The sequence below is a fragment of the Giraffa tippelskirchi genome, chromosome 13 (assembly GCF_054371585.1).
Source record: "Giraffa tippelskirchi isolate mGirTip1 chromosome 13, T2T-mGirTip1v1.2.pri, whole genome shotgun sequence".
Lineage (NCBI taxonomy): Eukaryota > Metazoa > Chordata > Mammalia > Artiodactyla > Giraffidae > Giraffa > Giraffa tippelskirchi.
This window is the reverse complement of record NC_137287.1, coordinates 22,455,411-22,481,585: the sequence shown is the minus strand read 5'-3', so window position 1 is coordinate 22,481,585 and position 26,175 is coordinate 22,455,411. Positions and strand designations below refer to the sequence as shown.

Genomic DNA, 26,175 nt, shown 5'->3' with positions numbered 1-26,175 from the left:
CTCACAGTTCTGAGATTAGAAGTTCAGTATCAAGATTTCAGGAGGTCTGGTTTCTCCTGGGGCCTCTCTTTTTGGCCCACAGATGGCCTCCTTCTCTTGCTGTGTCATCAGACAGCTTTTTTCCTGTGTGTATCCATCCCTGGTGTCTCTTACTCTTCTTATAAGGACATCAGTCATAGTGGATCCAGGTACCACCCTTATGACCTCATTTATCATTAACTACTTCCTTAAAGGACATACGACCAAACACAATCAACTGGGGTTAAGGCTTCAGCAAATGAATTTGGTGGGGGTGGGAGTGGGGGGTGGGAAAAGATACAATTCTTTCCATAATATCACTCATGAAAAGTTTTAAGGTTTGTACCTCACGCTGAAAATATAACTGTGGTCTTTTGCTGTCCCAGTCAGGATATGAAACTGAAATTCAAACAAGAACCACTAAGCTTTTTTCTCCTTGCAAGAATAGCACTTCTTCATGCTATATTCAATCAGCATTTCTTTAGCTATATGGTACAATGCCAGAGACAGCAATTATTTCTTTCTATCTCTTATCTTTCCTTCCTAAACATAAAGAAGAAACATGGTAAGACTTTTATTAATTCTGCTTTTTCTTCTTAGTTTCCATTCTGCTACGCTGAGCAAAATATTACAGACATCCCCATTGTGTGTCAGGCTGAAGAGTTGGAAGTTTATCTTCCAAGCAATAGAAAATAGCCTGATTGATTACACAGTAAGAATGGAGAGCGGAAAATAAAAAGAAATAGAAGGTAGAGCAGATCTAGGGAACAGATGTATGGGAAATTGAATTACCTCGGTGTTGTTATTAATAGCCTATTAAGAAGTTTAATACTCATTTATGCACTCATTCAGCAAATATTTCTGAGATATAGTGCCCAAATCACTACAAAGAAAAGCTGTGAACAGAAAGTCTCATTTACTGTGTGCTGTCCTAGCAACGTTCTCTAGGACAAGTCTTAAAGAAGAGACACTAAACATTAGAGACCTATCCTTGAGGATGTGGACACAAAAGCTTTAATAGAAATGTGGGTTTGAAGAACATTTTCAACTGAAGGTGGCTGTTCCTTACGTTATTATATTTGCATCCACCTGTGCCATGAGATAAATGAAATATTTAAATCAATGATATTCACATTATACCTGCCAGCAGTTGAATGGAAAATAAGTTATGGAATAATCATATACCAGATTACCACTGTGCATAAGGGGAAATGAATGAAATAACTGTATGTAACAGCACTAGTCAAACTTATAATATTGAGAGTGATAGAAAGATGGCAACATAGGTCATTCCCAACATCAGTTGGGAAGATCATATTCATAAGAAGACCAGCTAGTAACTATATGTAGACAAGACACCATTATGAAAATCCCAGAACCTGGAGGTAAGGTTGAAGCAACCTCCTAGGCAATAGAAACCAAGAGAGATATGAGAAGGGTAAGAGGAGGAGCTATACACTGACTGTATCAACCCTCCCTTAGACCTACAGTTTCTCCACTTGGGAAAAGAGAGTCAGTGGTGTTCATCAGGTCCCCCAGTGTTGCAGAATGCTTCTTTGGAGGCCCACTTGGGTCTTAACTCGCAAGGATCACTGGGTGAACCTGTGAGACTTTACCACTGGAGACTACGTAAAGACAGAGAAGAGGGCTGGTGCTCCAAGCACTGAGCACTCAGATCTTAGCAAAACTACATCCTTCCTTGCAACAGCATTGGAGTAGAGTTCCAGGCCAATGGCTCTGCTCATCTGCAAAGCTGAATCAGTGGCCATGCCTGGTGTGAGAGCTTGGAGGGTACTTCTACTAGACTTGAGTCCCTAGCCAATTAGCTGTACCAGGTGTAGAGTCATTCTATAGCCCTGCTGACTAGAGAAGTAGATCCAAAGCCCCTGACCATCTGCTGAGTATAGCCTATAATTTCCTCCAACCAGGAAACTTGGCCAGAGAATTTAGGAAGAACCATGGAACACAACCTATAGCTGCACTTTGGCCTTATCTGACCAAAGAGCTCAAAAGGCAGGTCTGCCTGATTTGGGTCCCCGGCCAACAAACCCTATCAGCTATGGAGCCTGTTCCATGGCCTTGTCTAGGAAGAGAAGCTAATTCACAGCTCTATCCAGCTGCTGAGTATAGCTTCCAACCCACCTGACCAAGAAGCCTGTCCAGTGAATTTGGGCATCTGTTATGCCCATTCTACAGACATGCTTGGTTGGGAGCCAAACTAACAGTCTTGCCCAACTATTAAGTATAGCCTCTGGCCCTACATCACCAGGATGGCCTTGGAATCTAGCCTATGATATTGCCCACCTGCAGAGCCCAAATTATAGCCTTGCTCAATTACTGAACACTGCATATGGATTTACTCATGTAAAAAGGCCAGTCAGTGACTCTGCCCATTCATGGAGCATAGCCTAGGGCCTGACTTGAAGACAGAGCCCAGACAGTGACCCTGTCTGACCACAGAGCATAGTCTCGAGCCCATACAACTGTGGAATATAACTGGCGGCGCTCTTGAAAGTAGCCTAGCCTGTAGCCTTAGCCAGCAATGAAGCACAACCAACAGCCTACTAAATTGTGAAGGCTAGCCTGCAGTCCTACCCAACTTTGAATGCAGTTTACTTTCCAGTATAATCATGAACACAGCCTGAGGCCTCATCTAACTATAAAGCCCTGTCTGTGGCCCCACCTGAACATAGAGACCAGAAATTGGCACCATCCAGTCAAGGAGCACAATGTGAATCCCCTCCCCCAAGAGCAACTGTGTCCAGCCCATATGTAGCCTTGCCCAATCATGGAGTCAAAGAGTGGCCCTATCCTGCCAGGGATCACAGCCTGTACCTCAACAGGCCAGAGGTGATTACAGATCTCAGTTAGTGTCACCACTAGACTGTGAAGTAGTAGCCTGTAGCCATGGGTCTTGCCCATCCAGGGAGCCTATCCAGCCGCCATGCTTGAACAGCTCAGCTGGAAGGTCAGTTCAGCCACAGAAATCAGACAACAGCCCTGCCCACCCACCCACCTTCAACCTCAGATCACAAGCAGTATACTTGCCCAAGCCAAGATCCTGTTAGCAAGACTGCTTGCCCCGGGATGCTGCCACACAAACAGTCCAAACCTCTAGCTGAGCTGATGAGTGAAGGTGTGTCCCTGCTGAAGAGAGTCTGTAAACTCTACAAGAGGAGACTACTTATCGAAAGTGGATACAAACTCAAGGAATCAAGGACCACAGAGAGTCAGGTATACATAACACTACCAAAAGAAACTAATGAAACTCCTTAAAGAAATGGAAATCTATGGGCTGTCTGACAAGGAATTTAGAACAGTCCTTTTAAAGATGTTTAATGAACTACATGAACACACAGAAAGACAACCAAGTGAAATTAGTTGCACAATGCAAAAAGAAAATGAAAAATACAACAACAACAACAAAAATAGGCACCATAAAAAAGCCCAAACAGAAATCCTAGAACTGAAAATATAATGACTACACTGAAAAATTCAGCAGATTCAACCAATCAGAAGAAAGAATTAGTGAACTATGAGATAGGTCATTTGAAATTATCCAATCAGAGATGCAAAAAAGAATGAAGAGTGATTAAAAATGAAGAAAGCTGACAAAATTTACAGGGCACTATAACAGAAACAATTTATATTTTATGGAAACCCCAGAAGGAGAAGAGAAAAGGACTGAAAGTTTATTTAAAGAAATAATAGCTTAAAATTTCCCAAACTTTGGGAGGGATATGGATTTTCAGATTCATGAAGCCCAAAGAACTCCAAATAGTTGAACCGGAAAGGGGCTAAAGCATACTGTAATAAATCTGTCAAAAGTCAAAGAAAAAAGCAGGAGAAAAGTAATCTGTCAAACAAGGGAACCCCATAAACCTATCAGCAGATTTCTCAGTGGAAAATTTTCAAGCCAAGAGAAATTGAAAATATATATTCAAAATATTGAAAGAAAAAATGTCAACCAACAGTGATATAACTGGAAGAGCTATCCTTCAGATGAAGCCCAGGAAAAGATGAAGCCCATTTAAAGTTTATTAAACTCTGCAGTCAAAAGACAGACATTAGTCAAATGGATAAAAACACATGGACCCATAATTTTTGTCCATACAGTTAGCTGGAGTCCCAAACTCTCTGAATACGGAGGAAGTTCATTTTCTTCTTTCCTTTCATTAAGAAAATATTTTACCTACCAGAGACCTCACACTGAACCCAGTCCAGTTTAAGTTGGACCTAGTCTGACTCTAAACCCAGTTTGGTTGTAGACAGAGAGCTAAGGACGTTTAAGTCAGATCCAATCCAAATGCACACCCAATCAGGTTAAAAAAGAAAAAAACCCAAAAACCTCAAATCAAGTTACAGAGCTCTTGACAGAAAAGCTAGGAGCTCAGATATCCAAGAGGGACTTACTTAAGACCTTCAGGTGCAGGGAGAAAGCAGTGAAAACAAAGGGCTCAGCAAGTACCTACATCTGGTTGCACTTTGCTCATAGAACCATTGGGCATCCTTTTGGATCCCATTTTACTTCCCTGGTGGCTCAGACAGTAAAGAATCTCCCTGCAATGCAGGAGACCCAAACTGATCCCTTTGTCAGGAAGATTCCTGTAGAAGGGAATGGCAACTCATTCCAGTATTCTTGCCTGGAGGATTCCATGGACAGAGGAGCCTGGCAGGCTACAGTTCAAGGGGTCACAAAGAATCAGACATGTCTGAACAACCAACATTTTCACTTTTTTCACTTTCCCTTTGATGTCAGAGCTACTCATCTGATGCATATGAAAAATTTTCAAGAGCTTATCAGAGTGTACATTGATACTAATTGGGCATCACCAAACCAAAGGTGGTTAGGAGGTCTCCACAGACAGGAATTAGGGGAGAGATGTTTATAGAGAAGACATGGGGAAAAGTAAGGAAATATTTGATTTGCTAGAGCTTAAGCAGTTGCCTTATTTGGGGAAACGTAGTTGGCTCTTTGTGATTGGATGTTCTTAGAGTTGATTTCTTCAGATTCAAGTACATTTGCCCTGGCTTATGGAGAAGGCAATGGCAACCCACTCCAGTACTCTTGCCTGGGAAATCCCATGGACAGAGGAGCCTGGTAGGCTACAGTCCATGGGGTCGCAAAGAGTCAGACACGACTGACGTGACTTAGCAGCAGCAGCAGCTCTGGCTTAGGTTTTGATTTCCTTACATAGACTATCAAGGAATTAGAGCCACCTCAATCTTAGTTTGATTATATTAACATATTTTAAAATATTTAAAATCTCAATTAATTTGCTGCTGCTGCTGCTAAGTCACTTCAGTAGTATCCGACTCTCTGCGACCCCACAGACGGCAGCCCACCAGGCTCCTCTAAATTGTAATAATTTACAAAATACAATGATAAGCATAAACAAATATGTTTGTTCTAAATCTGGAAAGTATACCACTTCTTCCCCCAGCTTGCACCAGAGGATTCTTATTCACTTGAAAAAGAACATACACCCTGACTTTGGTGGTTTTTATGTATGATTTCCTCTTTAACCTGGCATAGGATCATGAGAATAGCAAAAAAGCCTCTTCTCTCTTCCCCAGGAAACATGTTGTACATTCATACATGTTCATAAAGCCAGAATGAAAATCCCACCCATTTATATTCTCAGCCCTATGTTTAGGTATTACATCTTACAGCATTAGAATTTTAGAAGGCTCAAGTTTCATCCTTTAGGCATGTGAGTTGACAACATTTTGTGCCTGAAAGTCTGTCCTCAATAATTCCTATAAACCCATAAAACAAAGCCTACTATACCAGGAATAAATCTGCTGAAGAAATTAACTGTATCATGCATACTAAAGAGGTAGGCTTTTTTATTACATCCCTTTTTTACTAGCCATATCTATTTATCCCTCTGTTATACATATAATTAAGTTGATGTATCAGTATTTTGACATTTAAAAAGCAATATGCAAAATTATGTATCTATCCTATCTTTTCTTTCTTAGGCAGTGAATTAACAGATGAGAATCAAAGGATCATTAACTACTACATTCCCAGCAAGGACAATAGCTGGGGAGAGGTGAATGTAGAAACCATGCCCTTGTAATATTATTATATGTTAAGAGAGCACTAAAGCATTTGGGATTTAGTCTTATGAAATGGGCTATAGGAGGAGCAGAGACTTTAGGTTACTCTCAGTGGTCCAAGGAATTAATTTTAACTAAGTCAGATTACCACATTTAAGTCCCACTTTCCGTCTATATCCATCAAGAGAATAGGGACAGAGACCTGCTTCTTCTCAAATTCTCAATGATCTACTTTGTCTGTTATCTCATCCCCAGCTTTTGTATCTTTTGTCCTCCACCATTAGCTTGGCAACAGTTGGAGGAAGTATATACAGGAGAGACTCATCTGGGTGGTGGGCTGGAAAGGAGGACTGCAATGGTTAACTGTACTTTATGTTGTTGCTGTTAAAGATGTTTGGTATTTTGGAGGAAGCTAAAGAAGAATTCAATTTAGAAGACTATTCCATCAGTCAGGTAACGCTTGAACAAGTCTTCCTGACTTTTGCTGGCCAACAGAACCCAGAAGTTGAGAAAAAAGCGTCTTGAGACTCACTTGCAACTAGTCCTGCGTGTTCCTTAGACTACTCTCTACTATACTTGGATACAAAGAAGGGCATCCCTGTGAGTGTATATCTTGGTACAAATATATTTATGTAATAAAGAGTGCTTCAAAGGAAACACATGTTCCTTCTTCATAGACTTACATGAGTGGCTTGTGATTCCAGCATGTGCAAATCTAAAGATATTTAGTGAAATTTCTATTTTCTCTCCTAGAAATATGAAACAACATCACTTATCAGAGTGGGGACAAGGGCCTTGTCATGAGTATTTTGAATATATGAAAAGAAACATTCACAAATGATGGAGCTGTCAGAATGGAACAGCCTAGAGAGCAATGGCTTTACATTTTAGCAGTTGAGTTATAGATAAGAAGAATATAAAGCCTGGAACAAAAATCACCTTTTTCATAGATAAAAACACACACAAATAGACACACCAATTTTCTGCCAAAAGAGTCCATTTAAATTAATATCAAAGTTTATGGGGATAAATTGTGTATTTCCAAAACTCAAGCCAACATTCTACATTTGTAAAAGGATATTTGCACTAAGGGGCTTTCCAGGTTGCCCTAGAGATAAAGAACCTGCCTGCCAATGTGGGAGACATAAGAGACATGAGTTCGATCCCTGGGTCAGGAAGATCCCTTGGAGGAGGGTACGGCAACCCACTTCAGTATTCATGCCTGGAGAATCCTGTGGACAGAGGACCCTGGTGGGCTACGGTCTATAGCGTCACAAAGAGTGGGACACAACTGAAGGGAATGAGCACGCACACACACATTTGCACTAAGAACATTTAGAGTTCAAGAAAGGAAGCAGACCATTCTTTAAGAAGTGTCCTTTCTTTTCTATTCTTGACATACCTCTTATTTAGAAAGAAAGAAGGAGAAATGAGGTGTGTAGAGAGGCAGAAAGCATATTCTAATTCAAGTTTAGGCAGTTGGAGTTGCCCCATAAGCAACATGAGAAATCTAATCACTTCTGCAGAATCACAGGCAGAGAATAGACAAGTAGGATGATCCTCCTCAAACTGCAAGATAGAGTCAGTGAAGCTGTTCTATTGCGGGTGCACGGAGGTGCAGGGCTTTTTTTTTAGTCTTCAGCTGAATTTGTGACTGTATTGTTTCTGCTTTATGTTTTGGTTTTTTGGCCTGAGGCATGTGGGATCTTAGCTCCCAGACCAGTGATCAAACTTGAACCCTCTGCACTGGAAGGTGAAGTCTTAACCACTTGACTGCCAGGGAAGTCCCCCAGGTATAGGTTGTTATATCCTCAATTGGATATTGTAACTAATATCTAGAAGCTATTCTCTGTACTGTTTTTAAAATTGATATAACTTTCTCTCGGTTCCATTCCAATACCTACCATTAATCTCTGACAAGTGACTTCAGTAATTACAAAATTTGTTTCCCAGACTGGCCATCTTTAGAAGGGAAAGGGAACTCGTTTTCTTTAACCTTTTACTTACAGCTTGTCTTCAAGTTGGCTTCATTAATGACTCTTTAAAATATTCTTCTAGTCTAATAGGAAGCGAGAGGCTTTATCACCTATCCTATCTCTTCATCCTTCAACAAGAAACAAACAAACCAAAAAAAATGTGTCAGTTCCTCTATTAAGCACTTTACATACATTGGATCATTTAATCCCTTGACACCCTCTGAGATAGGAAGTGCTACTATTGTCCTCATTGGGAGGCTCAGAAGGGTTATCAGTGTCCCTAGCAAGAATCAGGAAACCACACAACAATTTGAATAGGGAAAATTAAAAGAATTGTTAACCATAATGGGGATTAGCTATAAGGATGTAAAGAGAACCCCCGAGACTGTCCTATGGCTGAGATAAAATGTGCTGTTTGCTTAGTTGATCAGTCTTATCTGACTCTTTGCGACCCCAAGGACTGTAGCCTGCCAGCCTCCTCTGTCCATGGGATTCTCCAGGCAAGAATACTGGAGTGGGTTGCCACACCCTCCTCCAGGGGATCTTCCCAACCCAGGGATCAAACCCAGGTCTCCCGCATTGCAGGCGGATTCTTTACCATCTGAGTTACCAGGGAAGCTCAAGAAATACTGGAGTGGGTAGCCTATCCCTTCTCCAGGGAACTTCTCAACCCAGGAATCCAACCAGGGTCTCCTGCATTGCAGGCAGATTCTTTTATCTATCTGAGCCATCAGGGAAGCCCAAGTATAAAATAAACTTGGAAGATGGTTCCTCCCCAAGGAAAGGTTTAGCTGTGTCTCAGCTGATCCCATGAGGAAGTTCACTGTCCCTGGACCAGGGCTGTTCCACACCTGCTGAGCAAGCAGGAATTACAGCTCCCAGTACAGGCAGCTGAGGGTGGCCAACAGGAGCCATGGCTAGATCTGGCAAGCAGGAAACTCTCCTCTGGGCTGTTGGCAGGCTGGTGCTAAGAAGGGTCACGTCCGTGAATCGCTGGGAATTCACACTTAATACCATGGCTGGGGCAGGGTGGGGCGAGTGTCACGAAATGTCCTCCACATCCACTGCTGGCAGCGACAAGGTAAGAGCAAGAAGAATCTAAGAGAAAACACGTAATCATGAATAGAAGTCCCTTCTCCTGCTGTATTTCTCCAGCGCCCTCTCCTGACAAAGTTAACCTGTCAATTCAAGAACCCAGATCTATTTGGCGCTTGAAAGGCAGTAAATTGATACCTGGCACAGCAGGGGAGAGACAGAGGATTTGCCCTCCAACAGTCAGAATTCAAAACCTATGATTCGCGACGCTACACTGGAGCTGGGCACTTAGGTGGGGTCAGCCAAGAGAAGCAAGCATGAGTGAAACTGGGGAGCAGGAGAAAGGTTTGGAGGTGGGGTGAATCCAACGCCTAGAGGGGCAGGGCACAGCTGAACGTGCGGAAGGTGGAGGGGCGGGCTGGGCTGGGCTGTGCACTCTTGAGAAAGGGCCCCTTGGCAGCCTGTCCTGCGCCTGCCGCACGATGTTGCGGACTAGGGTGCTTTTAGGGTGGCCAACCGAGGGGCCGAGGCGGGGGTTGGGTTAGGGCTCTGCTCCTGTGCCTTGCCTCTGGAAATTGCCTGTTTAACCCCCACAGAGCCAGGGGTGGCGGGGGGACGGTCAGCGACAGACTCTCCTTAATCTTCCTGCCTTAAGCCACTGATACAGCTGAGGGTGACTTTGATGAGGGAGCGGGGAGCCGGCGAGTTACAAGTTTGTGGGGTTGTCCAGTAGGGTCCAGAGGCGAGGAACCTGGAAGAGCAAGCGAAAGGGTGCGGAGATAGGGCCTTCAGGGTCTGGGCGGTGTGCCAGAGACGTTGGGGGTGGGGGTTGCAGTGCTCAAGATAGGAGGAAGGAGAGGGCTGGGGGTGCTGGGAAGGTGGGCAGAGCAAGGACAGCACGCACAGGTTCCTCGGATCAGCCGGGTCCTCAACCGGCAGTGGCAAGGAGCCTGGGCCAGGGAGGTTGCGGAGGGCGTTGGGAGGAGGCACCGCGCAGGTTCCACTTGCGCCCTGGTGTGGCAGAGACGCTTCTGAGGTCCGAGCGCTGAGTGCCCAGGACCTCCCTCTCTTTCTTTCCCTCTCCAAGTCCCATCGCTTGGGCGAAGCTGCCCAGGTATCGCACCCCCTCCCACCGTCCCCACCCAACAAAAACAGGACAGACAAGTACCCAGAGTAAAAGACTTACTCGTACCCTCAAATACACACAAGAGCTCACCAAGACAAATTAAACAAAAACATACTCTTAGGAATTTTCTTTTGGTTGTGCTAGGTATTTGAAAGAAAAGGCTTTGGAAGCAAATGTTTTGGTGCCAATCTGGACTAATCCATAATTTATTTGCAGACTGTCTTAGTCAGTTGGTGCTGCTGTAAAAGAATAATATAGATTGGGGGACTTCTGAACAACAGAAATTTATTTAGCAGTTTTGAATGTTCAAGACTCTATTAAGATCCTTGTCTGGTGAGTGCCCAGTTCCTAGACAAGGTGTCTGCTTGATGTATCTTCACATGGTTGGAGGGGGCAAGGGAGCTCTCAGGGGCCTGTTTCATAAAAGCACTAATCCAGATTTCCCACCTCCTGATGGGATCACAGTGGGATTAGGATTTCAACATAAGAGTGTTGGGAGTACACAAACATTCAGTTTACGTAATAACCTAAGGAAAATTATTTGATTTTGCTAGGCATCAGTTTCCTCATCTATAAGAAAAAGGATACTACTTGAACCCATCTTAGAGGGCTATTACAATAAATTGCCAGAACATACTTCAGTAAACAGCAGAAAGGAGAATGGGAGTTAAATGTAGTGGGAATTCTTAATAATGTACTTTCACAACCTTGAGAAATTTCACAGAAATTGCACCTAGGAAAACAGCATATATTAAGAAACCGTGTTTTTCTTGAGAATAATCTCCTTGTTACAAACCCCAAGGCTAGACCCAGAGGGGAGTATGACTGGGATCATGAAAGCATGGACCTTGGAACGCCGGGTCAGCGTCAGGCATGAACGCTGCCTACACACTTGCTGACTGTCCCCAAGACTAGCCCAAAAGGGAATGGCCCGAGGTAAAAACAAGGAGACCTGGACTATGTCAGTGTAGGGTCTTGGGAAAGATAAGATCAAAAAAGTCTTGTAGTCTACAATCAGGAATAAAAGCTGGACTCAGAGTGGACTCTGCACCTCAGTCCTTTAGAAGCTGCAGGTCCCCTGACCCATTGCACCAGATTTCGTGTTCTGTCTTCATTCTCGTCGCTTGCTCCCAGACCGTTAGGGCAACAGTTAAGTGCTACAGGTAGCTTCATTTATCTTAGTTTTCCTATATGAAATAAAAATTGCACAGGACAAAGTTAAAACAGGCAAGGAAGACTCAATGCAAAGTTACTGGAATAGGGACATGAGGGCAGATCTCAGTGTGAGCTTAACTCTGCTGAAACAAAAGGGTTGGAAAGGGCTGGAATGAAATAGTGGGAAAGGGCTGGAGGACTTCAGGGAGCAGATTTTCAAGAGAAAGTGGTTAGGCCATCTGTACCAACTGAAGCTGGCTCCCACCCTCCTGGGAATAGGGGGTGCTATCTTTCTTGACTGCATTTTAAAGGATGACTCCTAGATCCTTAAGAAAGACACTTTGGGGTTGTAAAATAGGAAAGAGTTTCACTTTTAAGAGTTGCATATATGCTTGTATGTCATCCAGCAGAGTCTGCCTTGTATAAGCAAATGCTCTCATTCTGATTCTCTCTGCAGATGCCTCTCTCTCCCCAAATATTGGGTCCATTATTTGCCCTGAGTTTGCCTCATCAGAAAAACTGATGGGTTTAAGAAAAGCCATTAATTTGGAATTTGTTCAGCCTTCTTGTGGGGGTGACATTCTTTCCAATTTGCCGAATCTCAGGGTAAAAATTGAAATTGGTATAACCATTTTTAAAAAGATTAATGCCCAACAATTCTACCACAGGTATCTTATTTACTTGCATCCACCTGTGGCAAGGAGACAAGTAAAAGAATATTTAACTCAGCAATATTCACAACAGTCAGGCAACCCATATGTCTGTTAGTAGCTGAATGGAAAATAAATTATGAAATATTCATACACCAGATTACCATTTAAAAAGGAAATGAATGAACTATAGCTATATGAAACTACATGAATGAATCTTACAAACACTGACTGAAAGAAGATAAAAAGGAATACATACACTAGGTGATCCCATTCACACAAACTTCAAAGCAGGAACATTCTACCTAAACTTGTAGGGGTACATGCATAAAGACATTAAAAAAGGAAATGTACACAATAACAATGAAAGTATTGGTTATTTTTTATGAGGGATAGAGACAAGAAAGGCACATAGGATCATTATCATTTGAACTAAATGGAAGGGAGGCAGGTTCATCAGTGTTTGCCTTGAATAATTTATTAAACTCAATATTTAAAATATTTCACACAAAAAAGGGCTTTGTGTCAATATAGAGACAATAGGTGCATTAAAATTCATATGAAGAAAATCCACTCAGCATTGGAAACATATATGCTTTACTATAAAATATTTTAATCCAGTTAATCCAATTTATAAAATACAAATGAGCATTGATAAATGTAAAATACCTGTTGCAACTTAGAAATGAATACCACCCTCTTCGCCTTCACCCCACCAGTGTGCTCTTCCTCTCCTGTAAAAGAAACCAGAACACAAGGCCTGACTTTGGTGATTTATGTGTATGATTTCCTCTTCCACATGGTGTGTAATAATGCAAATAGTGAGGAGGCCTTGTTCTGCTCTCCTTCTCATCAAACATTATATCTGCATACCTGCTCACACAACAAGAGTGAAAATCTTCCCCTGTCAGCACTGTATTCAGAAATTAAATCTTATAATATCATTAGAATTTTAGAAGGCTCGGGTTTTTTATATTGAGCATTGAACTGATCATTTTTTTGTGCCCAAAAGACTGCCCTCAATAATAAAGTCCACATAAGATTATTTTATCAGGAATAAATGTGCTCAAAAGAATTAACTGTGTCACGCCTACATACCAAAAACAGTGCAATATTCAAATGTGTCCCTTTTCTATTAGTTATATCTATTCATTTTTCTATCATATATAATTAGGTAGATAAAGCGATATTTGGCAACTTAAAAAGAAAACTGTAAGATTATTCACCCATCCTATCTTTCCTTTCTTAGATAATGTTTTAAAGGAGCAGAATCAAGGGATCCTTACCTACTACATTCCCAGCAAGGACAATACGTGGGGAAAGGTGATTGCTGAAATCATGCCTTGTAATATTACATGTTAAGAAAGCACTAATGATGGGAGAAGTATTTGATAATTAGGCATATACAATGGAATTCTAGCACTGTAGGAGAAGCAGAAAGGTTACTTTCACATATCCCTAGATATTTGAAATTTGAAATGCTCCCTAAATCCTGTTGTTAGTCCAGGTTCATCAAGAGAATAAGGACAGAAAACTGCCTTTTTTTAGTTTCTCAATTATCTATTTGTGCATTATCTCATCTCCATCTTCTGTACCTTTTGTCTTCCACCATTAACTTGGCAGTAGTTGAAAGAAGTGGAGAGGCTCATATGGGTTGGAGGCTGGAAGGCAGGACCGCAATGGTAACTGCAATTTTTGTTGTTGTTGTTAGAGGTGTTCCGAATTTTGAAGGAAGCTAAACATCAATTCAATTTAGAAGACTATCCCATTAGTCAGATAACACTGGAACAAGTCTTCCTGACCTTTGCTAACCTACAGAAAACAGACACTTATTTTTAAAAGGTACCATGAGATTCAGTTCCAACCAGAGGTCATCATGTCTTCTTTAGACTACTCTCTACTGTATCTGGCTACATGTAGGGGCATTTCTATGTGTGTATCTTAGTGTAAATATGTTTATGTAATAAAGAGCCCCCAAAAGAGAACACATGTCTCTTCTTTGTAGATTTACGTGTGCAGCCTGTGTATCCAGCATGTGCAAATCTAAAGACATTTGGTGAAATTTCTGTTTTCTCTCCTGGAAATGTGAAAGAGCAGCATTTATCAGTGTGGGGTCAAGAAACTATTCCTGAGTATTCTGATTGTTTGAACATAAACATCCAGAAATGATGACGCTAGGACAGCTTGAAGAGCTAGAGGTTTATGATCTTATTAACAAAATATTTTAAAAGCTGAGGTATTGATAAAAGGAGGATAAAGACTAGAGCAAATCATCTTTCCCATAAGTACACACACAGAGATATGTACATAAACATATATAAACACACACACACATCAATTGTTTACCAAAAATAATATCATTAAAATAAATACCCAAAGCTTAAGGGCTTCCCTGTGGCTCAGTAGTAGAAAATCCTCCTGCAATGCAGGAGATGCAGGTTCAATCACTGGGTCAGGAATATCCTCTGGAGAACAAAATGGCAGCCCACTCCAATATCCTTGCCTGGGAAATCCCATGGACAGAGGAGCCAAGCAGGCTACAGTCCAGTGGGTGGTAAAGTCGGACACGACTTAGTGACTAAACCACCACAACTACCAACATTTAAAGGGCAAATTGGGTTATTATTTCCAAAACTTACGCCCAGATTCTACATTCATAAGAGAATCTTTTTACCAAGCACATTTAAAATCCAAGGATAGAAAGCAGAAACAGTCTTTAAACATAGTGTATTTTCTTTTCTATCCTTGCCTCACCTCTGACTAAGAAGGAATGAAGGAGAAATGAAGTGGAACAACAGACAGGGAGCTCTTTTCATTCTTGTTTGGGCAGATGGAGTTCTTCCTTAAGCAGCGGGAGAAATCTAAACACCTCCAGAATCATTGAGATAAGCAGACAAGTTGGATGAGCCTTGTTGAATGGCAAAATGTGAACAGTCCATGAAGCTGCTATCTGGGGATGGTTCCAGGTTTTTACACCCTCAATTGGATATTGTGAGTAATAAAGTGATATCCAGAAGCTGTTTTCTATTCTATTGTTTTGTTTTTTAGCTGTCATATAACTTCCTCTGGGTTCCATTACCATACCTGCCATAGATCTTTGACAAATGATTTCAGTAATTGCAATTTTTGTCTCCCAGGTTGATCATCTTCAAAAAGGGGAGACAACTCATTTTATTAAGCTCTTACTTGCATCCAGTCTCCCATCTGGCTTCCCTAATGACCCTTTTAAACATTCCTTTAGTCTGGTTGTCTTTTTCACTGTCCCTCTCTATCTCTCTCTTCATCTTCCAGCAAGCACTTTAACAATGAGGATTATCTATACAGAAGTAAAGAGAATGCTGAGGGAAAATTCTCAAGGCCAAAACAAACCTGGAAGATGGATCCTCCCTAAGGCTGGGATTCAGATCTTCTTGCAGAAGGTTTAACTGTGGTTCCCTTCATCGTGGGGAAAAGTTCACTGTCCCTAGACTAGAGCTGTCCCATACCTGCTGAGCAAGCAGGCATTATTCCTCCGTACAGGCTGCCTAGGCGGACCAACAATGGTTGGATCTGACAAGCCGGAAACTCTTCTCTAGGGTTGTCGGCAGGGTATTGCTAAGAAGTGGTCACCTCCGTGAATCACTGGAAATTCACACTTAATGGTGGGGCGGGAAGAGAGGGGCGGGGTTGGGGGAGCGGGGAGCCGCGGGGAGCGGGGGCGGCCAGTGTCACGAAATGTGCTCCAGGTCTACCGCTGGCAGCAGCAAGGTAAGAGCAAGAAGAATCTAAAGCACTCTTAACGAATAGAAGCTCCTTGTTCTGCAGTGTTCCCCCAGCGCCCTCTCCTGACAAAGATTAACCTGTCAGTCAGTTCAAGAACAAAAGTCTATTTGGCCCCTTGAGAGGCAACAAATTGATACTTGGCTTTCCCGGTGGCTCCGATGGTAAAGAATCTGCTTACACTGCAGGAGACCTAGATTCGATCCGTGGCACGGGAAGATGCCCTGGAGAAGGGATCGGCAACCGACTCCATTATTCTTGCCTGGAGAAATCCATGGACAGAGGAGCCTGGCGGGCTACAATCCATGGATTCGCTGAGTCGAACACGACTGAGCAACTAACACTTTCACAAAGCAGTGGAGAGAGGATTTGCTGTCGGACAGTCAGAATTCAAAACCTGTGATTCGCTAAGTTACACTGGAACTGGGCAATCGGGTGGGGTCTGCCAAGAGGAGCAAGCATCAGCGAAACTAGGGAGCAGGAGAAAGGTTTGCTGGTGGTCACAGGGTAGAGCGCCACGTGCCGACGGGTGGTAGGGGTAGGGTAGGGGTAGGCTGAGAAGGCTGGAGAAAAGGGCTGCGTGCCTTACGCCCGCGGGACGATGGGGGTGGAGGGAAGCTTTTGGGTGGCCAGCCTCTCAGGGTTTGCAGGGCCCTGTACCTGCACCTCGCCTCTGGAAGTTGTCTGTTTAACCTCCACAGACTCTCCTTAAACTTCCTGCCATCGGCCACTGGTTCCGCTGAAGATGACCTTGACATATTAAAGAGAGGGGGGGCCCGCAAGTTGTGGTGGATTGTGGGGTCGTCCAGTAGGGTCCAATGGCGACGAACCTGGAGAGCAAGCGACAGGGTGCCAAGGTAGGGCCTTGAGGACAGAGGGGTTGATGGGTTGAAGCAGGCTGAAAAGGGAGGAAGGAGAGGGCTGACGGGTGCTGAGGAGACGGGAGGAGCGGGGGGCACTCGGCTGGTTGAGGATAGCTTGAGACCGGGATGGGTGTGTGCTTGCGCGGGGAGGGGGCGGAAGCGGCGCCCCTTTGCTGGAAGCGGCGCATGCGCGCGCGGCAAGTGCCGCAAACCTGCGGGGGCGGCGGGAGAGGGCCGGTTGACAGGGCGTTGGGCGGAGCAGCTTCTGAGGCAAAGGTGGAGGTGGTGGCGGTTGAGAGGCTTGAACGGTGAGTGTCAGAACCTCCCAGCCCTTGGTCTTTCTTCCCAAGTTCCCCGGCTCAGGGGAATGCTCCCAAGACTCCCTGGGAGGCCGACCTCATTGCCAGCACTCAGAACTTCCAGCCCGAAAGTGCATTCTTCCCCTTACCCCGATGTCCCCCTCAAAAGAAGAAAAGAAATTAAAAAACCGTCCACAACTCTTTCTGCTCCCCTCCAAAACAAAACTAAACCAGAAAAACAACTCCAAAATAGCCCACGTATATTACTTTTTATATAAGAATTGTATATATAATTAAGAATTATACATATTATATGTATATATTACACATATATACATATTATATGGCGGTCCAGTGTCATATTGCCTCCTCTCTCTGTGTTGCCCCTTCTACCGTGATGTACTGCTGTTACTGTTAGTTCAACTTTGTATGATTTCACATATATTTTTCTCTGCCTCTGATTTATTTCACTTACCATAATGCCCTCATGTTCTAGTACATTCAGTACTACGTAAGTTGATCATATATAGCCTTTATTATGTTGAGTTACATTCCTACTGTACCCAATTTGTTGAGAGTTTTTATCGTGAAAGAAAAATTTTGCAATGCCTTTTCTGCATCCATTGAGAATTTTGTCTTTCAGCCTATTAATAGTGTGTCACTTTTCTTGATTTCCATATATTAAACCATTCTTGCATCCAGGGCTAAATCTCAGTTGATCATAGTCAGTAATCCTTTTAATATGCTATTGAGTTTGTTTTGCTAGTATTTAGTTGAAACTATTTGCATCTACAATTATCAGAGATATTAACCTCTAGTTTTCTTTTCTTGTAGTGTATCTATCAGTCTTTGATGTCCTTGTAAAAGGAGTTTAGGAATGTTCCCTCCTCTGCATTTTTTGGGAAGACTTTGAAAATGATTGATGTCAATTCTTCTTTAAATGTGTGGTGGCTGAAGGAGGTTGGTAGAATTCACCAGTGAAACCACATGGTCCTGGACTTTTCTGTTGTTGTTTGGGAGATTTATTTTTTTAATACTAATCTAATCTCCTTATTCATTATTGATTTGTACAAATTTTCTGTTTCTTTGTAGTTCCATCTTAGTAGGTTGTATGTTTCTAGAAACTTACCAGTTTCTTGTAGGTTCATGGTATTCCCTTATCCTTTGTGTTACTCTAGTGTCAGTTGTAAAGTCACCTATTTCATTTTTTATTTAGTTTTGAGTCTTCTTTCCTTTTATTAGTGTAATAAAGCTTTGTCAGTTTATCTTTTTTTTACGTTCTTATTTTTGTTAACCTTTTATGTGGTATTCATGGACCCTATTTCATTTATTTCTGCTTTTGACCTTTGTTATTTCCTTCCTTCTTCTAACTTTGGGTTTAGTTTGCTCTTTTTCTAATTCCTTGAGGTTTAAAGTTAGGTTATCTGTCTGAGATCTTTTCTCTCAGTGTGTACATTGATATTATAGCCTTCCCTGTTAGAACTGTTTTGGCTGCGTCCCATAAGTTTTGGTATGTTGTGTTTCCTTTTTCGTTTGTTTCAAGATATATTTTGAATTCCCTCTCTTCTTTGACTCATTGAATGTTCAGAAGTGTGTTGTTTAATTTCCACACATTTGTAAATTTTTCAGTTTACTTCCTATTATTGATTTCTATTTCTTACCATTGTGGTCAGGAAAGATACTTGGTATGATTTCAGTCTTCTTATATTTCCTAAGGCTTGTTAAGTGACCTATATATGATCTCTTGTGGAGAATGTTCCATGTGCACTATAGAATATGATGTTGTTGAGTGGAATGTTCTTCATATATCTGTTAGGTTGGGTCAATTTACTCTAAGGTAGAGTTCAATTATAGTGTTTCCTAATTAAATTTCTCTCTGGATGATATATATGTTTTTGAAAGTCAGGTATCGAAGTCCTCTACTATTATTGTATTGTCTCTTTATCTTTTCATATCTGTTAGTATTCAAGTGATGTATTTAGGTATTCCAAAGTTGGGTAAATACTTTTTTTTAATTTATTCTTTAATTGGATGAAAATTGTTTTACAATACTATGTAATTCAGCCATATATATATATATTTATATATATATTTATATATATATTTATATATATATTTATATATATTTATATATATATATTTATATATATATTTATATATATATATTTTATATATATGTATTTATATATATATATTTATATATATATATATTTATATATATATATCACCTCCCTCTCTTGAGCTTCCCTCTGCTCGCCCCCACCCCTTGAGGTAATTACAGAGCCCTGGACTAGGCTCCCTGCATTATATAGCAACTTCTCATCAGCTATCTGTTTTACACATGGTAGTGTATATATGTCGATGCTACCTTCACCATTCATACTACTTTCTCCTTCCCCCACCATGTCCACAAGTTCATTCTCTATATTTGCATGTTCATTCCTTCCCTGCAAATAGGTTCATCAATACCTTTATTCTAGATTCCCTATATGTGCATGAATATACAATGTTTGTTTTTCTCTTTCTGAATTACTTCACTATGTAAAACAGGCTTTAAATTCATCCACCTCACTAAAACTGACTGAGTTAATTCTTTTTTATGGCTGAATAATATTCCATTGTATATATGTATCAAAACTTCTTTATCCATTCATCCACCTACGAACGTTTAGGTTGCTTCCATGAGCTATTGTAAATAGTGCTGGTACTTTGGCGTACATGTGTCTTCTTCAGTTATGGGTTTCTCAGGGTATTTGCCCAGTAGTGGGATTGCTGGGTCATATGGTAGCTTTTTGTTTTTTAAGGAATTTCCATACTGTTCTTCATAGTGGCTGCATCAGTTAAATTGCCACCAGCAGTGCGAGAGGGTTGCCTTGTCTCCGTATCTTCTCCAGCATTTATTGTTTGTGGATTTTTTTTGATGATGGTCATTCTGACTGGTGTGATGTGATGCCTCATTGTATTTTGATTTGCATTTCTCTGCTTCCCTGGTGGCTCAGACAGTAAAGAATCCGTCTGCAACATGCGAGACCTGGGTTCAATTCCTGGGTTCGGGAGATCCCCTGGAGGAGGGCATGGCAACTCACTTTAATATTCTTGCCTAGAGAATCTGCCTGGACAGAGGAGCCTGACAGGCTACAGTCCATGGGGTCGCAAAGAGTTGGACATGACTGAGTGACTGCACACACATGCACAATAATAAGTGAAACTGAGCATGTTTTCATGTGTTTATTGGCCATCTCTATGTCTTCACTGGTGAAATATCTATTGAAGATTTAGGTCTTCTGCCATTTTTTGATTGGGCTGTTTGTTTTCCTGATATTGAGCTCTGTGGTGAAATTAAAAGATGCTTATTCCTTGGAAGGAAAGTTATGACCAACCTAGACAGCATATTAAAAAGCAGAGACATTACTTTGTCAACAAAGGTCCGTCTAGTCAAGGCTATGGTTTTTCCAGTGGTCATGTATGGATATGAGAGTTGGACTATAAAGAAAGCTGAGCACAGAAGAATTGATGCTTTTGAACTGTGGTGTTGGAGAAGACTCTTGAGAGTCCCTTGGACTGCAAGGAGATCCAACCAGTCTATCCTAAGGGAGATCAGTCCTGGGTGTTCATTGGAAGGACTAATGTTGAAGCTGAAACTCCAATACTTTGGCCACATGATGGGAAGAGCTGCCTCAATGGAAAAGACCCTGATGCTGGGAAAGATTGAGGGCAGGAGGAGAAGGGGACGACAGAGGATGAGGTGGCTGGATGGCATCACCGATTCAATGGGCATGAGTTTGGGTGGACTCCAGGAGCTGGTGATGGACAGGGAGGCCTAGCATGCTGCGGTTCATGGGGTCACAGAGTCGGACACGACTGAGCAACTGAACTGAACTGAACTGAAGCTGCCTATGTATTTTGGAGATTAGTCCTTTGTCAGTTATTTTGTTGTAATTATTTTCTCCCATTCTAAAGGTTATCTTTTAATCTTGTTTATTCTTTCGTTTGCTGTGCAAAAGCTTTTAAGTTTAATTAGATCCCATTTGTTTATTTTTGTTTTTATTTCCATTACCCTAGAAGGTGGGTCATAGAGGATCTTGCTGGATTTATGTCAAGAGTGTACTGACTATGTTTTCATCTAAGAGCTTCATAGTTTCTGGTCTTACATTTAAGTCTTTAATCCATGTTGAGTTTATTTTTGTATATGGTCTTAGAAATCTTCTAGTTTCATTCTTTGTTCTTTTGTTTTGAATGAAACATGTTCTTTTCATTCTGTCCAGTTTTCCCAGCAAGACTTATTGAAGAGGCTGTCTTTTCTCCATTGTATATTCTTACCTCCTTTGTCAAAGATAAGGTGTCCATAGGTGTGTGGGCCTATCACTGGCTTCCTATCTTGTTCCATTGATTTATTTCTGTTTTTGTGCCATAACCATACTGTCTTGATGACTGTAACTTTGGAGTATAGTCTGAAATCAGGAAGATTGATTCTTCCAGCTCCGTTTTTCTTTCTCAAGGTTGCTTTGACTATTAGGTGTTTTTTGTGTTAACATACAAATTGTGTATTTTTGTTCTGGTTCTGTGAAAAATACCATTGTTAGTTTGAAAGGGATTGCACTGAATGTGTAGATTGTTTTGGGTAGTATGGTCATTTTCACAATATTCTTTCAATCCAACAACATGGTATGTCTCTCCAACTGTTTGTGTCATCTTTGATTTCTTTCTAGTGTCTTATAGTTTTCTGCATACAGGTCTTTTGTCTCTTTAGGTAGATTCATCTCTAGATATTTTATTCTTTTTTTTGCAGTGGTGAATGGGATTGTTTTCTTAATTTCACTTTCTGATTTTTTTTATTGTTAATGTATAGAAATATAAGGGATTTCTGTGTATTAATTTTATACCCTGAAGCTTTACAATATTTATTCACTGATTGGAAGTGAAGTTGCTCAGTCATGTCCGACTCTTTGCAACCCCATGGACTGTAGCCTGCCAGGCTCCTCTGTCCATGGGATTTTCCAGGTGAGAATACTGGAGTGGGCTGCCATTTCCTTCTCCAGTGGATCTTCCCTACCCAGGGATCGAACCCCGCTCTCCTGCATTGTAGGCAGACACTTTTACCATCTGAGCCACCAGGAAAGTCATAGTAATTTTCTAGTGGCATCTTTAGGGTCTTCTATGTATAGTATCATGTCATCTGTAAACAGTGAAAGTTTTACTTCTTTTCCAGTCTGGATTCCTTAAATTTCTTTTTCTTCTCTTACTGCTATGGCTAGGACATCCAAAAATATATTGAATAATTGTGCAAGAGTGGGCACCCCTGTCTTGTTCCTAATATTAGAGGAAACGCCTTTAGTTTTTCACCACTGAGAATAATGTTTGCTGTGGGTTTGTCATATATGGCTTTTACTATGTTGGGGTGTGTTCCTTCTGTGCCTGCTTTCTAGAGAGTTTTTATAAATGGATGTTGAATTTTGTCAGAAGCTTTCTCTGCATCTATTGAGATGATCATATGGTTTTTATCTTTCAATTTGTTAATATAGTATATCACATTGATTAATTTGCATATATTGAACAATTCTCGGAGAAGGCAATGGCACCCCACTCCAGTACTCTTGCCTGGAAAATCCTGTGGATAGAGGAGCCTGGTAGGCTGCAGTCCATGGGGTCGCTAAGAGTCGGACACAACTGAGCGACTTCACTTTCACTTTTCCCCTTCATGCACTGGAGAAGGAAATGGCAACCCACTCCAGTATTCTTGCCTGGAGAATCCCAGGGACGGCGGAGCCTGGTCTATGGGGTCGCACAGAGTCGGACACGACTGAAGCGACTTAGCAGCAGCAGCAGCAGCAGCAGCATTGAACAATTCTTGCATCCCTGGGTTAAAGCCCACTTGATAATGATGTTTGGTCCTGTTAACGTGTTGGATTCTGTTTACTAGAATTTTGTCAAGGATTTTTGCATCTATATTCATTAGTGATATTAGCCTGTAATTTTCTTTTTTGGTAGTATGTTGTCTGGTTTTGGAATCAGGATGATGGTGGCCACCTAGAATGAGTTTGGGAGTTTTCCCTCCTCTGAAATTTTCTGGAAGTTTGAGCAGGATAGATGTTATCTGTTCAATACACTTTTGGTAGAATTTGCATGTGAAGCCATCTGGCCCTGGGCTTTTGTGTGTTGGAAGATTTTTTTTTTTAATCACAGTTTCGATTTTCCTGCTTGTGATTGGTGTTAATGGTTTCTATTTCTTTCTGGTTCTATTTTGGAAGGCAGTACTTTTCTTAGAATTTGTCTGTTTCTTCAAGGTTGTCCATTTTATTGGGATATAGTTGCTCATAGTAGTCTTTTATGATCTTTTGTATTTCTGCATTTTCTGTTGTAAATTTCCTTTTTCACTTTTAATTTTATTGATTTGAGTCATCTCCCTTTTTTTCTGGATGTTCTGGCCAACGGTTTGTCAATTTTGTTTATCTTATCAAAGAACCAGCTTTTAGTTTTATTGGTTTTTGCTCTTGTCTCTTTCATTTCTTTTTCATTTATTAACTGCTCTGATCTTTATGATTTCCTCCTACTAACTTTGTGGGGGTTTTGTTCTTTTCTAGTTGCTTTAGGTGTAGGGTTAGGTTGTTTATTTGATGTTTCTTTAGTTTCTGAGATAGGCACATGTTACCATAAACTACCTTCTTAGTACTACTTCTATTACATCTCATAGGTTTTGTATTGTTGTATTTTCATTGTCATTTGCTTTTAGGTATTTCTTGATTTCTTCTTTAGTTTCTTTAGTGACCTCTGGGTTGACCAGAAGCATACTGTTTAGCCTCCATGTGTTTGCGTTTTGTATAGTTTTTTTTTCCCCTGTAGTAGACATCTAATCTTATAATGTTGTGGTTAGAAAAGATGCTTGAAATAATTTCATTTTTTTAAAATTTACCAAGGCTTGATTTATGACCCAAGATCTGGTCTGTCCTGGAGAATGTTCCATGTGCACTTATAGAGAAAGTGAAATCTACTGTTTTTGGATGAAATGCCCTGTAGATATCAGTTAGGTCAAACTGGTCCAATGTATGGTTTAAAGTTTGTGTTTCCTTATTAATTTTCTATCTGAATGATCTGTCCATTGGTAAAAGGGGTATTAAAGTCTCCCACTATTACTGTGTTACTGTCTGTTTTCCCCTTTAATACTTGTCAGCATTTTCCTTATGTATTGATGTGCTCCTATGCTGGGTGCATATATATTTATAATTGTTATATCTTTTTGGATTGATCCCTTGATCATTATGTAGTGTCTTTCCTTGTCTCTTGTAACAGACTTTATTTTAAAGTCTATTTCTCTGATATGACTGTTGCTATTTCCACTTTCTTTTTATTTCCATTTGCATGGAATATTTTTTTCCAGCCCCTCACTTTCAGTCTGTGTGTCTCCCTAGGTGTGAGTTGAGTCTTTTGTAGACAGCATATATAGGGGTCTTGTTTTTGTATCCATTCAGCTAATCTATGTCTTTTGTTTGGAGCCTTTAATCCATTTTGGCTTCCTGGATAGCTCAGTTGGTAAAGAATCTGCCTTCAATCCGCCTGCAGGAGACCCTGGTTCAATTCCTGGGTTGGGAAGATCTGGTGGAAAAGGATAAGCTACCCACTCCTGTGTTCTTGGGCTTCCCTTGTGGCTCAGCTGGTAAAGAATCTGCCTGCAATGTGGGAGACCTGGGTTTGATCCCTGGATCAGGAAGATCCCCTGGAGAAGGGAAAGGCTACCCACTCCAGTATTCTGGCCTGGAGAATTCCATGGACAGAGTCAATTTAATCCATTTATATTTAAGGTAATTATTGATATGTATGATCCTGTTACCATTTAGTTTATTGTTTTGGATTTGTTCGTATAATCCTTTTCTGTGTTTCCTGCCTGGATAAGATCCTTTAGCATTTGTTGAAGAGCTGGTTTGGTGTTGCTGAATTCTCTTAGCTTTTGCTTGTATTTTGTAAAGCTTTTGATTTCTCCTTCAAATCTGAATGAGATCCTTGCTGGATATAGTAATCTTTGTACATTTTTTGCTTTCATCGCTTTAAGTATATCCTACCACTCCCTTCTCACCTGCAGAGTTTCTGTTGAAAGATCGGCTGTTAGCCTTATGTGGATTACGTTTATGTTATTGTTTCTTTTCCTTTGATGCTTTTAATAAGTTGTTCTTTGTGTTTAAATTTCATTAGTTTGGTAAATATACACCTTGGTGTGTTTCTCTTTGGGCTTATCTTGTATGAGACTCTCTAGGTTTCCTGTACTTGAGTGGTTATTTCCATTCACATGTTAGAAATTTTTTGACTAAAATCTCAAATATTTTCTTATACGCTTTATTGTTCTCTTCTTCCTTGAGATCCCTATAATTTGAATGTTGGTGCAGTGATGTCCCATAAGTCTCTTAGAGTGTCTTCATTTATTTTCATTCTTTTTTCTTTGTTCTCCTCTGTTTCACTTTGACAATTCTCTCTTCCAGCTCACTTATCCATTTTTCTGTCTCAATTATTCTGGTATTGGTTCACTCTAGTGTATTTTTAATCTTACGTATTGTGTTGTTCATTGCTGATTATCTAGTCTTTATTTCTTCCAGGTCCTTTTAAAATATTTCTTACATCTTCTCCATCTGTGCCTCCAGAGTATTTATCTGTGCCTCCATTTTATTTCCAAGATTTTGGGTCATCTTTACTGTGATTACTTTGAATTCTTTTTTTGGGCAAACTGCATATTTCCTCTTCATTTCTTTGATCTTGTGGGGTTTTACCATGTTCCTTCATCTGCTGCATGTTTCTCTGTATTTTCATTTTTTTAAATGTATTTGGGGTCTCCTTTCTGAAAGCAGGAAGGTGATTGTTCCTCTTAATTGTGAAGTTTGCCCGCATGGGAGGGATTTTCTGTCTATATAATCTGTCCATAGATGTAAGTGAGGTGTTTAGAGTACCCTTCTGTCACTGCGTTACCATAAATGTCTCCTTTTATAGCTGTAAGCAATGACAAATTTTATTTTCTTGTGCTCCAAAATCACTGCAAATGGTGACTTCAGCCATGAAATTAAAACATGCTTTCTCCTTGGAAGGAAAGCTATGACAAACCTAGACAGCATATTAAAAAGCAAAGACATCACTTTCCAACAAAAGTCCATATAGTCATAGCTATGATTTTTCCAGTAGTCATGTATGGATGTGAGAGTAGGACCATAAAGAAGGCTATGTTCACGCTAAGTCACTTCAGTTGTGTCC

General features: G+C 40.9%; 2 protein-coding genes and 1 long non-coding RNA gene across 21 annotated transcripts in view; 2 read left to right on the top strand and 1 right to left on the bottom strand.

Moving 5' to 3' along the window:
- Window positions 1-15,042, top strand: part of LOC145531644 (phospholipid-transporting ATPase ABCA3-like) — a 234,321-nt gene extending 219,279 nt beyond the window's left edge. For 8 of the 11 annotated variants that reach the window (XM_081554592.1, XM_081554591.1, XM_081554590.1 and 5 more), the window contains 2 exons: window positions 6,004-6,077; window positions 6,475-6,741. In XM_081554592.1, coding sequence (XP_081410718.1) covers window positions 6,004-6,077; window positions 6,475-6,609 — 209 coding nt within the window. In that variant the 3' untranslated portion in view covers window positions 6,610-6,741. Of the gene's footprint in view, window positions 1-6,003; window positions 6,078-6,474; window positions 6,742-14,856 lie in introns of those variants that run through there. The other 3 variants (XR_014072622.1, XR_014072623.1, XR_014072621.1) reach the window with 1 other exon arrangement.
- Window positions 10,398-15,511, bottom strand: LOC145531657 (uncharacterized). The gene is made up of 3 exons (XR_014072632.1): window positions 14,781-15,511; window positions 12,696-12,760; window positions 10,398-11,408 (listed from the first exon to the last, which is right to left on the bottom strand). It is a non-coding gene; the product is annotated as an uncharacterized LOC145531657 (long non-coding RNA).
- Window positions 15,512-16,308: 797 nt separating this feature from the next.
- Window positions 16,309-26,175, top strand: part of LOC145531643 (phospholipid-transporting ATPase ABCA3-like) — a 200,625-nt gene continuing 190,758 nt past the window's right edge. For 7 of the 9 annotated variants that reach the window (XR_014072620.1, XR_014072619.1, XM_081554580.1 and 4 more), the window contains exon 1: window positions 16,874-16,956. Coding sequence is in view for 1 of the 9 variants with exons in the window: in XM_081554576.1 (XP_081410702.1) it covers window positions 16,835-16,956 (122 nt within the window). In the remaining 8 variants the exon portion in view is untranslated. Of the gene's footprint in view, window positions 16,643-16,832; window positions 16,957-26,175 lie in introns of those variants that run through there. The other 2 variants (XM_081554583.1, XM_081554576.1) reach the window with 2 other exon arrangements.